A 17,174-nucleotide genomic window follows, 5' to 3' on the forward strand; every position below is an offset into this window, starting at 1 on the left:
AAGACATTGTTGCTATAGCTTCTTTGGCACCTGGTAATAGTATTTTTAATAAGTTACTTATATTGTATGAAAAATGTCGGAAAAGGCTATGGCTATGATGTGTACAGCATAGAAAAGAAGGATGCATTTTTCAGTTGCTATTGACAATGTCATTTTATGAACCATTTTATCACATAGTTGCACTACCACAAAGACTAGAAAGGTAAAGAGAACAAAACTAATTCTTGTGTTTTAATTATCTACTATTTAATCCATTCTGCTTGTATAGGAAAGTAGAATTTATGCTGTAGCCAAATCTGGTTTAAGGATGTCTGAAGCTTTCAGCATGGAATCTCTTAATAAAAGTAAGTGGTTTAGTTGTTCATTATCCCATCAACAAAAGTTCTCTTCTTATGGTGATTTGTGGGCAAGGACCTTGAAAATATTTTTAGACAGATTTAGTTATCAGCTATTTAAAACCTAGAAGATCATTGGTTATCTTTCCATTGTCTTCTGGTACCTTACATCTTGACTTTGCACTGAATTTGTACTTCGTTCACTCCAGTTTGCTTTGCATTTCACTACTTTGAAGATTCTATACTGGGTACCAATTTAAAAAGTTCTAGTGTTCATGACTGCAATTTTATTTATGTTTTTAAAAGCATTGGAAATTTCAAAAAATATTTAAATCTCACATCCAAAACACTTCAGGAGTTAGTTTGCTTTTTGTAGCAGTTATACAACACAAAAAAATATTACATTTTAATTTCATTAATTGGGGGATGAATTAGGAAGGCAATTTATAAAATATGTTGCTTTTTTAGGTGCTGTTTCACTAACTTCATGCTCCATATCTGGATTATATACTTCTCTGATATATAAGAACATGACCACTCCTGTCTACACCACTTTGAAAGGGGTAAATGTATTACTGTTTAAAGAAAAATTTTAAATACTATTAGGCTTCACATCCAGGAACTTGCTATTTTATATTTGATACTACTATGCCCCAAATATGTTGTAAGTTGATGTATAGAGATCAAAGACCCTCAGAAGGAATAGAAATGTCAAATAGCTGGGGAAAAAAAATACTGCCTATAAAATGTTACTGGCCTAGATCAATTCTTCCTAGGTTCCTTGCTGATTTTTTTCCAAAGGCTTGTTAATTATTAAGCAGAACCACATGGTGCTCAATGTCATAATTAAAAGTGTGTGTATATGTAGAAATGGCTTTGTGTCAGTGCCAAAGCTGTTTCTAGTCACACAGCCAGCAGTCAGCAATCACAGCATTGTTTGTTTTCTGGCAGCCTTTTGTGATGTGGAAAGACCCATGCCTTGAGCTACCTCAGGTTTCTGTTTTAGAGTATGGGTGTGGTTGAGTATACGGAGGGCAGAGGGAATTCAGTTTCATGTTAATATTTGGTGCCAAAACTCTCAACCCAGGCAAGAACAGCTTTGAGTTTTATGAAGCCAGCAGAGCCCTGCCACAGTATGAAGGAAATGACTGACTACCCTTTAAGCAAGGTATGAAAGGATGTTGTGTTCATTTCTGCAGAAAGCAACTCAAATAAGCAACAGCCCATTTCTAGATGAGTCGTCAGGTTCTGAGGAAGAAGACAGCTCTCGCTCCAGCTCCAGGACTTCTGAGTCTGATTCTCGAAGCAGAAGTGGCCCAGGGAGCCCTCGGGCTATGAAACGAGGTAGGCAAAACCATCTGGGAACTTTGGCAAACTAGGCAGTTTCCATGATTTTCTTAGGAATTGTTTTTTTTCTTAAACAGTGTGGACATCTAAAATCTAGGCTCTCAAAGCCCAGATCTATTACTCAATCAGGAAAAAGGACTGTTATAGATGGCTTTCTTTTTATTGCTGTTATTATAGATACCTTCAAGGCATTAATCTGGTAGCTGGCTGTTGTCATGGGGGAAAAGTGACTTGTACATTTAAAGCAAGAAGCACCATTCTGTCTATACTCTGTCATGCCAAGGACTTCCTGTGACTCTTAACTGTAGAAAAATAAAATATGACATAGAAAAAAAATCGCCATCAGAAACAAAACACACATATATTCAAGTTTATAAAACAATTTCATGTGATCAGAAAGCAGGTGGAAAACTTCCCTCAATAAATTATTTGGTTCTGTCACCTCAGGCACTAAAAGTGTTCTTTGATTTCTACAGTGATTGTCTTAAGGTCCTGTGCAAAGATTGAGTTAGAACACTTGAATCTGGTAATGCTTTGTGTTTTGTGGAAGACAAATCTCAGAGTTCTAGGTGACTGTTTTCTGTCTGCAAAATGGAAATAATAATGTTTCATAATATTGAAATATACAGTCCTTCCTCATTAGGTGACATTATCAGTGCTACATCTCTGTGCAAACCAAGAGAGACCAAGATCCCAGTGAGGCCAAGTGTTAACATCCTTCGTTTTATATTGCTTTAGAAATGCTAAATAACATTATTTGGTAGTCTCAATTATACATGTAAAAATCCCAGTTAGCAGGATACCCATTCAGTGACCCTGGAGCAGGTTGACAGAGCTACTGGTCCCACTTGGCATTTTCCAGTGGCAGCCACAGTCCTGTTTCCTATGATGTAGTTTTGCCACATTAGTATGAAAAGGACCCACAGATCCTGCTTCCCAGCAGCTCCATCCTGCTGAGCAAAAACCAGTGCCATGGCTGCAGACATAACTCATATTTTGGGCTTACACAACAGGAAAGCTGAAATGGATAATTTAAAAGCTCGTTTCACCTGCACTTTATATCTGTGTTTGTAAAATAGAACCATTCCTTTTGCCCATGCTTTCCTCCCATAAAATAGTGCTTGCACTGTTTCGTGTGTGGAAACCTTTCTTAACCACAAAACACACATGTACATACCTTTGTTGAGACCACATTCTTTAAAAATCTAGGCAGTCACGTATTTCACCAAAAGCATGATTAGCTCGCTGCAGTTTAAGGAAGATCCACCATGAGAAGAACCCACTCCGAAAGTCTTGGTGGCAAAGCAATACATGAGAAAAGCCATTTTTAAGAATAAAATTGGCAAATGAGTTGGGAAATTCTTGAAACAAAGGAAAGGCCTTTTTATTTCAGTTTTGGAGAGTGTAACACTGCAGAGTGGAACAGCAGTCCTTACAAAAGAACACGTTTACATGCATGGAAATATTTCTATAATGGATGAGGGAGGAGTTTGGATTTTTATTACTGATTGACTAGAATTGAAAGCAGGATGCATTCTTTTTCAGGATTAAAGCTAATAGACTCTAAAACCCCCTGAAACATGAAAATCAAACTTTTAGAAGACCTTGGTATACAAATTCAAACTGATTGCAAAACACAGTCACCTACAGCTTCAACACAAAGCAGATGTTGAGTATGACTTAGTACACAAGCAGTTGCTTGAGAAATCTGGATGCTACAGTGAGTGAGAGAAAGTGCAGGGGGAAGGTTGCTTAGTTTAATTAAAGATCCTGGGGTTTTTTCTAGACAGTGGGTATGATTCATGGCACTAACTCTCTCCTTAAAGAAGCTATGGTAATGTAAGATATGATAATATACAGAACACATTTTTTTGTTGTTCCATTTACAAGGGACTTTAACTGTTTAATTATAAATACAATGAGAATTAGCACTGTGCTAATAGTTCAGTGTGCTGATATTTAAAAAATCCTTGGTCCCTGATGGATTTATGTTGATACTAACATTTGCCTGCAGATTCTATTCAGGTGCTCTTTCTGCACGGCTATTCTGATCTCAGTTGTTTCTAATGTAATAAAAAAATACATTAAAAACTCTTTTTTCTTTTACCACAGGCGCATCTCTGTCTTCTGTGACCTCGGAAAGTGACTATGCTATTCCTCCAGATGCATATTCAGTAGATACAGACTATTCAGAGCCAGAGCAGAAACTTCCTAAGACCTCATCCTCATCTAGTGATAATGGAAAAAATGTGAGTACTGAAGTTCTGTGAAGAAGTGCACCTTAGTACTGTGTGTATATTTATGTTCAAAGACTGCTACCAAACCTTTTCATTCAGTCTTGCTGACTCACAGACTGCCTTTTGAGTACAAACAGCAAAATATACCAACAATGTTAGCCAAATAAGACTGTAATTAGTGAAGGAAAGTCGAAGATAATGCCAAGCTTTCCTATATAGTGAAAAAAAATAGATGAACAACTCCAACAATTGAAAATACTTGAGATTTCCTTTCTTGGAACCAGGTCTGATACCAGATTGCATATGAAATACTCAAAACAATTTAAAATTATTATTTGAATAGTGAGGTAAATAGAAGGGCATTCCAAGAAGGAGCTGAAGTCATCAGTGGAAATCTATGTGCAGAAATAAGTTTCTATCCTTTCCTCATAGAGGAAAAACATCAGAGAAATCCTAGGTAGAGTAACATGTGAAGACAGGTTTCTTTTTGAAAGAAACCAAACCATTATGAGATATTGGTCAGCCTCCAGGAGTTTTTTAACGGCTTGTGTTAGTAGTTAGTGTCTTAACATACAAGTGGGTTGATTACCTGCTGATGGAAGCTTTCTTCACAGAGCAAAACTGTGACTCTATGCTGCAGATGTACACACTAGAGGTTTGTCTGTGAGGAGCTCAGAATTACAGTGCTTTATTTCTGGTTTTTAGGTTAGGACCTGGACTTGAGAAAAAAATACATTTATCTTTTATTCATCTTGTTCCTTGTTTAATATAAACAACTAGAAAGTAAAATGAGAAATCATATTCTTCATTCTTTTGTATAGTTTGGGGCACTTATTTTCCTTCATGTACTATAACAGTAAGTAGGGATATTCATTAGTCATCCCATGTGCATGACATTTGTCTTAATTGATGCTTGTAAAAATGTTGTCCTTGGATTAAAAGTCTCATGCAATACTATAATTATTATTTAGCATGCTTTTAAGTTGTTAATATATCTCTCTGTGTGTATTTATACATATTTCTGGGGGGCAGAGGTATATATGTGTATCTAACCACTTTTTATCTAACTTTTAAACAACCAGGAACCTTTGGAAAAATCTGGATATCTGTTAAAAATGGGTGGTAAAGTAAAGACCTGGAAACGACGGTGGTTTGTGCTTAAAGGAGGTGAATTGCTATATTACAAATCTCCAGTAAGTACGTGTAACTTACCTGTTGTTTTGTGTTAGATTGTTTACTGCTAATTTAAGGCTGCTAGAAGGAAAAAAAATGCACTTCTGGTTTCTGAGCTGTTAGAGTGATTCAGTACTCATTTCCTTAAAAGGTGTACAAGGTACACAATGTCTAACTAGAAAGTATTTATCAAGATTAATGTTTAAATTAGTCCTATATTAATTTATTGTCGTTTGTTAGTAGATTTAAAATATTCTTTCTCCATTCTTTCCATACCAGAGTGATGTTATTCGAAAGCCTCAAGGTCAAATTGAGCTAAATGCATCCAGCCACATTGAAAGGGGTGATGGAAAACAAACAATTCAGGTACCTGCTTCTCTCCTCTATTGCTGTTTCAGGATTCCCTCCATATCCAAAGCCAACTCCTTGTTCCAGTTCCTACAGCACTGGAAGTCAGGCTTGGACTTGGAATTAAAGAATCAGTGGCTTTTATTTAAAACCAAAGAATTGTTTCAGTGACAGAAAATATAAAAAGACTTGCCTGGAGTCTTATTTGTATTGCCACAAAGGTTAGATTATCACATATGGGATATAAATAAAGATAGCAGTTGTGGGGTCAGCCATTGGAGTAGAGAGAATTCATTTGTCTGAAAGGAGACTTGACTTTTCTCAACTTGCCATCATAGAACTTTCCAAATAAAGATTTAGAAAGAGTCTGTCTGCTCTGTCTGGTCATGGAATGTTTAATTACTAAAAAGTACTTCAGGGAAGATAAACTCCCTGAAGTTATGAAGCTACATTGGGTGGTGTATGTTACAAATCCCACACTGTGGGGTCAAATATGTTAAGCTCTTGAAGCTCAAGACTCTTTGTTACTACACAGCTGACCACAGAGAAACGAACATACTACCTGACTGCAGATTCCCCCAACATCTTAGAGGAATGGATCAAAGTACTGCAGAATGTTCTTAAAATACAGGCTGCCAGCCCACTCTTCTCACAGTCTGAAATCAAGCCAGCCATGAAAGGATTACTCACAAAGGTAGGAAAACACTTCTTCTCCCAGTGTGCTTTACTCCAACACTGTTTAGGCCAACACTGGCCTTATGATGCTTTAGATGAGCATCTCATCTAATGCTCTGATTCTTATGCCCTTGAAAGAATTACACAGTTTTAATTTTATGTCTAGTAATGTGGATAGGAATTTGAACCAAGACATGCATTCCCAATATTGCCAAAGCTCAAAGATGGTGAAAATAGTCAGTATTTCTCTATCTGTGGTTATTACTAGTGTTCTGTAATTACAGGTGAAACATGGATATTCCAAAAGGGTTTGGTGCACCCTAGTCGGAAAAATTCTGTATTATTTCCGTAATCAAGAAGACAAGGTAGGTCCCTTTCTTGTTTCTTCAAACAGTAACCTACAGCTTTATTAAGGTACAGTTGGACTTGGTAATATACTCAGATTGTCAACTTGGAAGATTCAATCTAATAGCCAGAAATCCAGGCCACACCCATGGGTCTCTTTCTACAGGAAGTGATACATATTATGCATGTTATCACTAGCTGAAGGGGGACAATGGTTTGCCTGGAGTTCAGGTGTCCCTTTCTGACAGGCATAAGAAAAGACCCAGCTGTTACCTGTAGTTCTGGATGCAGCCCCTTTCTTATGTCTCTTGCAGTGGGCAGTCACTGCAAGGTACAAGAATTTAAATGTTCTTTCTGTCCCTCAGCTGACTTCCAAATCTTGTTCTTTTGTATATTGCTGTACGTTCACAGTGCTGCGAGAGCTAGGACACTTCCTAGACATGATTTTCACCTGTTCCTTTTACTCTCATGGCATTGTATTTTGTCATCAAGAAACATCTTTTTAATGGAGGCAAGTGAGAAACAGGATTTTGAACAGTCCACTGAGCCATTATAAAAAAAAAAAAATCAACATAAATTCTTGTATTTGTACTTCTGTTTTAAGAAGATAATCACACTGAAGCCAGTAATTCATAGCTTTTATATAGAGCCAGTTATTCTCTTTGTCATCCTTTGCTTTTATAGCCATTTTAAACCTCAACAAAACCCCATTTCCACAACTATATGAATAAGATAGCTGTAACCATCCATCAAAACATGTTTCTATTAATTGCTCTTTAAAACAATGTAAAACAGGGTTTGGGAATCAACTGGCTAGAGTATTAATCTCAAGATCATCATATAGAGACAAAATTAACTTACAGCTTCTCCTAGGGAAAAATCTCTGTTTAACATATCTGAATTTATACATTTTTACCACTGAAGATTTTGGCATTTTAACATGCTCTTTAGTTAAGAATTTTGCTGGAATCTTGGGAATATTTCCTTCACATCTGGAAGAAGTTTAGCTGCCCTTTTAAAGTAAAATTGAAACTAATTTGCTAACTTGGAACAGAATGAGAATTCAGCTTTTGTAAGCAGAAAATATATGAAAAGTTTTCCAAAGCTACTTTATTTCTAATGTTCAACAATACACTAATTGAAATCATGTTTTCTGTAACTGACTTTGTCTGTGCAGAAATAAATTACACAATCTGCAGTGGTTAATACAATAATGGAGTCCATTTAATTGACCTCTTTTCAAAATGGAATTCAAACTAAAAAGTCAGCCAATTGTGTTTTAGTTAAACCTGGTGAATAAATCAATCTTGACTACTTACATGTGAAACAACATCCTTTGATTCTCAGATTCTTATTTTATTCAAAAAGTTGAATGTTTCAGAAGCACTACAGAAAATACGAATCACCACATCATTTTTTAGTGTTGCTATAGAAAAGGAGTTTAGTGTAGACTAGCCAGTCAGCCTCTCTCAGTCCTGTCACCCAGTTGTGGAGAGATTTCATGCTGTATTTATGTTTGTTGAGGCTTCCTGTTGATAAAGGCTATTAAATAATTCCTTCTGTGAAAATTTCCTCTTGAATGGGTTTTTTAGATAAAGTATTTCCTGATAAATTATACTAACTACATAAACATCTCAACACTGAAGTTCTGTGATCTCTCAGACTGGAGAAAGAAACCAACTAGAAGGCTTATCACACAAAAAAATTTACCTTTTGAATTCAGAGTATGAACAAATCAGATACATCAAAAATACATTCCTGTCCTCTAAAATAACAAGATCCTAATTAAAGTTCTAGGCTTTACACAAGAAATTTTTGCTTTGAACCAGGTTTGGGAACTCTAAAGAATGATTTCTCTCACCCTAGCATACATTTATTGTGTTAGCTATATAGAGAGGCCGACCTGCAAAAGAATTTTTGAGAGCCTCGTTTTCAGACTTTGGCACCTATCATTCTCATTTTGCTCTCTGCAACATCTGGCATATCTGACATTCCTTGGCAGGACTGAAAATGAGTAAATATAAATGAGTATGGACAGTAGTTCATGTTTTAATTTCTATTTGCAGAATAAGAAAATATTGTGCATAATAAATATAATAATATGTAATACAAAATCAGTGTGCACTGAAACAAACATTACCCCTCTCACCAATTTTGATATTTACTTTTAGTTTCCTCTTGGTCAAATCAAGCTTTTTGAGGCAAAGGTTGAAGAAGTTGATAGATCCTGTGATTCTGATGAAGATTATGAAGCCAGTGGTCGCAGTTTATTATCAACCCATTACACTGTTGTTATCCACCCCAAAGACCAAGGACCCACTTATCTTCTTATAGGATCCAAACACGAGAAGGTAAAAAATGGATATTTTTATTGAGTTTCAGTAGCACATCTATAAGTATGGTGCTGTGATAAGAATATTTCTTGAGGAGGACAAGGACTACAAGTCACCTGGTTTGCATTTTGATATAATAAGGAGAAGGTTCTGCTTTATTAACATCAGAGTTTGTCTGCAAATCAGTGCTAGTAGGTAATCCTTGTTAAAATAGACAAAAATATACAGGCTTTCCTACAGAAGTAGATGGTGCAGAACATCTTATATGCTGTAATGAGAATTTTGCTCACATACAGTAACCTGGAGACAGAGCTGTAGCTGAGAGGTTCAGGGTGCTGGTATCCATTTTCACTGACAAGACTAACATAGCACAGACTTGCCCTACTGCCGTAAAGGAGCAATGAGAGGTGGGGTTAAAACCATTTTTATTATTGTTGCTTCATTGTTCTCAGGTAATCTTGTAGGGCTCATTTTGCTTTCTGGCCTTATCCCCAGGTTAGCAGGATCTGGCAGTGATAAAAAAATTACTTATGTAAGCTTTTGGAAGAGGAAAGGAAGAATGCCCTGATAACTAGACAAGGTTTCTGAGGGTAAAAACTTTTGAAGAGAGCCCTGTCCAGTCTTCCTTGTTTAATATTTGTAACATAGAGACCATGAATGCGTGTTTATTCAACCAAAGGCAAACTCCTTTGGGCTTCAAAAGGAGTGCATGGTAGGGTTTCAAGTTGAGAGCAAAATCTTGATGAAGCAGCTCCTTCCAGCACGGAATGAGTGAGCTGCTATGTTTTTCTGCTTTAGGACACGTGGCTTTATCATCTCACAGTTGCAGCTGGAAGTACCAGTGTAAATGTTGGATCTGAGTTTGAACAACTTCTTTGCAAATTATTAAATGTGGAAGGTGATGCCAGTAAGTTTATTTTCATTTCAACAAACTGATCTTCCAATGCTTATTTAGTAAATGTACTTACAAACTGAATTAATTGCAAAATGTATATATTTTATCTGTTTAGCTTCTCAAATTTGGAGACATCCTACCCTTTGCCATAGCAAAGAAGGAATTACTTCCCCTCTTACAACATTGCCATCAGAAGCTCTGCAAACTGAAGCAATTAAATTATTTAAGGTAAAACCATAACAGATGCCTTTTTTTATTAACTGACTATTTTAACTCTTAGCTAAAGAAGGGCTGTTATTTGGCTTACTAGAAATATTCAACAGATTAGAAAAAAGAAAAGAGAAATTTATTTTTATCTTTAGTGGAGGTAACTAATGGAGAGCAGCAAAATGTGTCCATGTTACCTCACCAAAGACTATAATTTCCAATATAAAGATGAATTTTAGTTGTGAGGGAGCAGTTTAGGCTTCAGCTTTTCGTGTTCCTACTTATTTGATAAGTTATTGACAAAGTGCAAGTGAGTAGAAAAATCCATGGCCACCATGAGTGATAACATTTTTACCTTGAAGTTCATAGTTTCAAAGAATCTAACAGCATGGACAGATCTCTGCATTCAGAAAACTGTATCAGAAACACTATTTATTCAATTAGATTCAGGAAAAGAATCATAGGCAAAACTTTTGTTGCAGATACATTTAAATAATCAGGGAGATATTTTCAAAATCAGAAGAAAAAGCAAATTTTAAGTTTAGGCAAGTCATGGATTATTTAAAACTGAGATAGAAAGCAGAGATTGTACTGCTCTTTTTAATAAAAGAAAATACTTTCATATGAAGTAGATATTCTTAAAAGACCAATTATTCAGTAATACAAATTCTAGAGCAAAATTATTAGAAGTATTTCACAAGAGTTCTTTGAGTTCACTTTTAAAGAGCCTCATAGATCTTTAAAAATAAACATATATATATATGTCCCAATAGTAAAAATGCTGTATGATTAGAAGGCACATACTGCTTCATAACCACTGGGCCACAGCTAAGTTCTTGAGAAATTCAATCTGCCTTACAACTTTCCCAGTTGAATGCCAGGTAGGCAATTGATGCCTGTGAGAGGGAGTATGCTGCAATGCCATTAACCTGCTCCAGGCTATAAAGTCTATTTCAGACACAAAATAAGATTTTGCTGTTCCTTTTTCTGTACATTCTGACATAAATTACAAGTTGGAAAGCATGGAAGTTGGATAAATGAACTTTCTCCACAAAACTTACACAAGTCTAAAGAAGGAACTCCCTGAAGCATCAATTACCTGGAGAATTTTGATGTTACGGTTCAGATCTAGAGAAGAGTTCAAGACAAGCACTGTATGTTTAGTCATGGCCACTTTTAGGCACACTTTCCAGCCTGTTTCTCTGGAATGTTTGAAGCACTTCAAAAAAGTACATCCATCTTATTTCTGCAATCCTGCTGCATGAAAATTTACAAGGAAATTTACTTCTTTGATAAAAACAAATTTACACCTACTGGGAAATCACTTTTCAGACCTCATTCTAATAAGACACTTGCCTAAAGTAAATAAGAGATAACTTGTATGACCTTTATTGAAACCTTGTATAAATCAGCTAAGAAGTCAGGTAGGGAATTTATTTAGAAACAGATCAAGTCATGTTTCAGTTATCCCATTTATGATAAAAATAGACTAGAAATATATCGGGCTTCCAAACAGTTCTTGTATTTTTGCTTATATCCCTTAAAAATTCAGCTGTTGTATACAATAAATGCAATGAGTGATACATGTGCTTTCTTCTAACACAGCACAACAAATGCTTAACATCTGGCTTTCCTGAGACAGTACTGGGTATAGGAAAGGTCATACTTAACCTACAGTAAAAATACCATGGAAAGCCAAGATGTAAGTCAGTGGCTCTGAGTTATGGATTTTTTATTTGTGTATATGCTGCTGTGTCATGCTCACTTACTTACAGAAGCATTTTACTTTGTCTGGCACTGGGAGCTGTAGACATTGAATTTCCAAGTCCTGTAGAGGGGTGAGCTGTGTTCAGCATGTCCTTAAACTTGCCTACCCACAATTGTTCCAACTCCTATTACAGTTCACTCCATTGGATACAGAGTGAAAAGCATGGGTTGTAGGAGGTGTTTTATCTCAAGTCTCTCTGTATAGATTTTCATCCATTCTGGCCCCTTTTCAACCCACTTTGCAGAACCAGCAGGGTTTTCTAAGTTTACTGGTAAACTTACTAATTGTGATTTCAATTAAAGTGCACTTTTGATATACAGAACATCTTAAAGATTTATTGAAGCTCCCTTGTATGTAAACTCACTTGCTTATTGTTTTACATCTAGACCTGCCAGTTGTTTATAAATGCTGCAGTTGACTCTCCTGCCATTGATTACCATGTATCTTTGGCCCAAAGTGCTTTGCAGATCTGCCTCACGCATCCTGAACTTCAAAATGAGATCTGTTGCCAACTTATTAAACAGACCAGACGTCGACATCCACAAAACCAGGCAGGACCAATACAGGTAACCCAGTATTTATTTTAATGGTATTGATTTTGGCAATGAAGGAACTACACAGAGTGTTTAGAATGGTAGAGGCTCTGCTCTTCTGCAGCATCTGCTAAGTTAAGATCCAATTCACTGCTGCTGTGTTTTCCTAAAGCAAAGCTGATGCTATCCTCCAACAAAGTGGTAGAGTATATCTCTGCCCATGCTGTTTGTAAAGGGTGTCTTCATAAAATAAAATGGGCTGTCTTCAAGTCAAGCGTTAAGTAAGAATGTATGAAACCTAATTCTTTTTTACTGCTTCTTTCCTAAGAGAGGTGCTGCCTCAGGAAGCTTGGTGGGCTAAACCACATGGCAAATGACTCACTAGCATGAGTGTGAAGTGAAGCTGTGGTGCCATGTAGTCGAATCTTAGATAAGACTCAGGGCTCCTGAGAGATCTTCCCTCTTGTCTGCCATGCTGTTCTGCATTCACCCTGCATGCTACATTTTTAATACATACTTGAAATTCTTCCCTTTGTCCACTGCCAGCTATTCACTGCTATCCAGATAAAAAATAGCTTGAACTGGAATTGAAAGGAAAGCTAATACTTGGAGCTTGCATAGAATTAACAGAACTGGAACATTACACTTATGATGGAGCAATGCCTACAGAACTAGGAGATGGATCAGAAAATGAGAAAGGAAGTTACCATATCAAGGCTTCTGTTTTAGACATGTTCTTCTCTTGCCACAGAAAGTAGAACATGACCATCAGCCATACCCATAACCTAGAAACAGCCTGTATCTGGGACATGGCTGGTGTGTGGACAGGCACTGGAACAGGTTGCCCCGAGAAGCCATGGGTGCCCCATCCCTGGAAGCTTTCAAGGCCAGGTTGAATTGAGCTTGGAGCAGCGTGGTCTAGTGGAAAGTGTCCCTGACCATGCAGGGGGTTGGAACTAGAGGATCTTTAAGGTTCCTTCCACTCTTTGATTCAATGTATGCATTGCTGAAAAATTCACAAAGCTTTTGTAACAGACAGGGTACATTAATGTCAGTTAGCACACACTGAAGCTACATATGGCTGATGGAACTTACTATAACCCTTCTTTGGTACTCTCCTTAGCATTGGCAAGGCCCTCCCTCCGGTGCAGATAAATTGTTGTTATACTAATGCCCTGGAATGATTTTTAAGAGGTAATACATGCAGTAAAATGTTTTTAGCCTTACACTAAGTTTTTCAAGTCCTAAATTCCTGCTGTAGTCTCCTACCCTTGCTTCTGCTGCAGTATATACCTTCAAGAGAGCCAATGCTATCCTCCATCGAAGTATAGATATTTGATGAAAGGGAATATCTGTGCCAGTGCTGTCAAATTTCTATTTAGTACCAGGCAAGTCAGATAAATCAAGAGAGAGAAACAACAGTTTTTAAAATCTCAGTGTGAAGCATTGTTTGTGATTGATTGTGAGGAAAGTAGTTGCAACATTAGTAAGTGTATATCAGGATACATGAGAGCACTCTGTATTAAGTGAAACCAATGGATACATACTGAGCAACAACAATATACCAAAATATTGAATAATTGTTTTTTTCAATAGTTACTGACAATTTGGTAGGAGAAAAAATGTCTTATGTGTTGCTTCATAATATGTGTAACAGGAGAGTTGAATTAAAATTGAACAGGCTTCTCTTTATTTCATACTGCTTGGCCTTGCAGCTTCAATATTTCTCTTCCTTTGTACTAACTGCTTTTTATACAAACTCAGCTGCTTTCCCATTTCCAGCCCCAAAAGAAACTTGGTGTGCACATGTAAATAGACACAGAGTATTGGGCCTTTCAATGAGGTGATATGCTTATTTACTCAGCTTTTTCTCTGTGTTCTCTTTTTTTTAATTCCTATTTCAGCAGTCTCAAGTTGGCACAGTAAGCTGCACGACTGGCTAGCAGCCACAGCAGGAAGTTTTATGTTGTAGGATGTTTAAAACAGTGAATGTATTCCTTTTGTTCAGGGCTTGCAGCTCTTGGCCCTCTGCGTTGGACTCTTTCTGCCCCAGCACCCATTCCTCTGGCTTCTTAAACTCCATTTAAAGAAGAATGCAGATTCCAGGTGTGCCTGAATATTATTACCCAGCTAGTCAACTGGGCTTTCTGAAGTACCTTGTTTTCAGCCTTTCCTGTAATATATCAGATCTTTTGACATATATTTTAAGATGAATTTGAGTAGAATTGCTACTAAAATATAGTACATGTTACTTCTGTGCATCACTTGGGAAAGCTCTAAGTTTTTTCAAAAAATACATATTTTGCAGTGCATACTCTGACTGTATGTTGCAAAACAGTGAAAACCAAAATATGGCAGTTACACAACACACCCTGAGCCATGTTCATCTTTGGCACAATTCTGCTGCTCTCAGTAGACCAATTCTCTTTCTAATTCCATGTGAAAAAAAATGTGTTGGAAATCTCAGCAAAATCTGAGTGCTCCTCCCATCTGGCCTCTCCAGAAATATTCACTCACAGTTTACTATCCGTTCAACCAGTCCCCAGGAATTGCCTTATTTCTCTTTTTGCCACAGGACTGAATTTGGGAAATATGCTATATATTGCCAGTGCTGTGTAGAACGTACCCAGCAGAATGGAGACCGAGAAGCCAGACCTTCCAGAATGGAAATCCTTTCCACTCTCCTGAGAAATCCCTACCACCATTCCCTGCCCTTCAGTATTCCAGTTCATTTCATGAACGGCATATATCAGGTAATGTCATGCAGGCCACGAAATCTGAGCTCTCCCAGCCCCCTGCTGTCAGCATATGCATGAAACAGTACATCAAAAAGAGAACTTTAAGGTAAACATGGCTCAAGTTTCATCCTGTGTCAGTGCCAGCAACGCAGGCATAAAGTACTTGTGATCTGATTTGATCAACTAAGAGTAAAGGTTTGGGAGAGAATCTTGAAGAGAAAGAAAAAAGTAAAACCTTGTAAGAGTGAGAACTGCCAAAACTCTATTTTTTATTTAACCTGACCAGCAGATGAATGAATGAGACTGAAGGAAAAGGAAAGGCATTAAATTCCACTTCCTTTCACCAGACATCTTGGAAGTTAAATATCTCAGTGAAGGTCTGGAAGTACAGCTGTAACTCCCATTATCAATCCTGAAGGATAACCATATTTGTTACAGAACAATCATGGCTCCGTTCTTAACTCTTTGGGGATGTCATTAGTCAAAGGCTGTAGGAAACCAAATTCCATGGGCTTCCGAGCGTGCTGCTTCACATCCTGGTTTGTATTTCCAGCTGTGAGAGATGGCTGAGAAGAGTTTTAACAATTCACAGTATTCCTAAATAGAAGGCAACTTTTTGAATATGAAATCAAAGCTATATCAAATAAATTTTTCATTTCAGGTCACAGACGAACTCTGCATTTTTTCACCTCTAAGTTTCTTAATTGTTTACTGTTTGCCCAGTAAAACAGGACAAAACCAACATCCTTTAAATCATCTTAAAGGGTTTCAAAATTGAAGTTTGGAGAAGAAAAGGAGTAACTGCTCATTAGTTATTTACTGCCCAAAACTGTATAGTTCCAAGGGCTAGGAAAATTGTAATTAAAGACATAAATTACTTCAGTGGGACCAGCAAATAACAATTACACTGGTATTAAAAACTCTTGTATTAATCTCTGAAGATTTCTCAGATTTTACTTTAATGCCAGCCACTGAGAACTTCAAACAAAAGTTCATGATCCATTTTCAAGACTTTTTTTTTACCAAAAGATTTTCAACATGTCAAGTAGAGGAAAACACCCTCAAATACAGATTTAAGTGAACATCAGTCATATCTGTAAAGAAGCCATTGCCATCTCATGCTAAAATGCTTCAATACCAGTCACAGCAGACAGAAGTTCATATTTGGAGAAGTAAAATTTACAAGGTTCTGTATACTACTGACCTGTGTAATAGTGATGAAGCAACATTCATGAACTATTTTGGATCTGCCAGTGTAGGTCTGCCACCTGATACCTCTCTAAAGTTTCACATGATGAAAAATGATTAATTGATCTCATTTGCTTCTCCACTACATTGGAAGGTGCAGGAAATTATAATCTTCCTTTTTCAAGTGGTATTTGTCACAAAAAGCTCAGAGACTAGACTGCTATCTGTCATATGAATTCTGTAATAGAATTCCAAGTGTAGCAAGTGCAAGGAAATAAATTCCACTAAACTGATTTCCCATGTGGAAATCTTTTCCAGGCCCTTTATGGCAAGTTTTAATTTCCAATGACAGTAATGGATGGAATGGGTCTTATAGTCCCACTGTTATTCTAGAGGTATTATATTTCAAAATCTTAGATTTAAGGGGGGGAATGGGTATGAGTTTGATAGCAAAATACATTTGGCTGCTTTTTTAGGTTGTTGGGTTTGATGCTTCCACCACAGTAGAGGAATTTCTGAACACTCTGAACCAAGATACAGGGATGAGGAAACCAGCTCAGTCAGGATTTGCACTGTTTTCTGATGATCCCTCTGGCAAGGACATAGAGCACTGTCTTCAAGGAAACATCAAGGTAAACAAAAGCCTTTAATGAGTTGTGCATATAGAAAAGACAAAGTACCTTCATTTGACAAGAGCTCTCCTCAGACAATGTAAAGGAAAATATTTTTCAGGCTGAAAATTGTCTTTGTTTCTTAATGTGAAAGGAAAGATTTTTATTTTTTTTAAGATCACTTTTTCAGTTGCCAAAATTCATTCAGTGAACTCCAAGAGACACATATTATTCAGAGAAGTAAGAGCTGTTTTAAAAAACAAAAAGTAAGCTGTTACAGTTCTTTAAAACTAAAGAGCAATTAGAGTCAAAAGTGGATTTAGAGATTTCAGTCAACATTTCTGATATAGCTCCAGAAGATAACCATGTGAGGTCCAAGAAGTCATTGATACTGGGGTGAAGATCCTGGGAAATTAAAACAAGAAATGGTTCCTTCTCTAA

General features: G+C 36.8%; 1 protein-coding gene across 4 annotated transcripts in view; it reads left to right on the top strand.

Moving 5' to 3' along the window:
• Window positions 1–17,174, top strand: part of PLEKHH2 (pleckstrin homology, MyTH4 and FERM domain containing H2) — a 55,444-nt gene that overhangs the window by 26,624 nt on the left and 11,646 nt on the right. For all 4 annotated transcript variants that reach the window (XM_014883164.2, XM_088161235.1, XM_088161236.1 and 1 more), the window contains 15 exons: window positions 269–344; window positions 804–898; window positions 1,535–1,679; window positions 3,795–3,931; window positions 5,002–5,112; window positions 5,372–5,458; window positions 5,976–6,134; window positions 6,400–6,480; window positions 8,632–8,811; window positions 9,592–9,700; window positions 9,804–9,916; window positions 12,050–12,229; window positions 14,205–14,302; window positions 14,772–14,949; window positions 16,599–16,754. In XM_014883164.2, the coding sequence (XP_014738650.2) occupies window positions 269–344; window positions 804–898; window positions 1,535–1,679; window positions 3,795–3,931; window positions 5,002–5,112; window positions 5,372–5,458; window positions 5,976–6,134; window positions 6,400–6,480; window positions 8,632–8,811; window positions 9,592–9,700; window positions 9,804–9,916; window positions 12,050–12,229; window positions 14,205–14,302; window positions 14,772–14,949; window positions 16,599–16,754 (1,905 nt within the window). The remainder of the gene's footprint in view (window positions 1–268; window positions 345–803; window positions 899–1,534; window positions 1,680–3,794; window positions 3,932–5,001; window positions 5,113–5,371; window positions 5,459–5,975; window positions 6,135–6,399; window positions 6,481–8,631; window positions 8,812–9,591; window positions 9,701–9,803; window positions 9,917–12,049; window positions 12,230–14,204; window positions 14,303–14,771; window positions 14,950–16,598; window positions 16,755–17,174) is intronic.

Source organism: Sturnus vulgaris, chromosome 3 (genome assembly GCF_052056855.1).
Source record: "Sturnus vulgaris isolate bStuVul1 chromosome 3, bStuVul1.hap1, whole genome shotgun sequence".
Taxonomy (NCBI): domain Eukaryota; kingdom Metazoa; phylum Chordata; class Aves; order Passeriformes; family Sturnidae; genus Sturnus; species Sturnus vulgaris.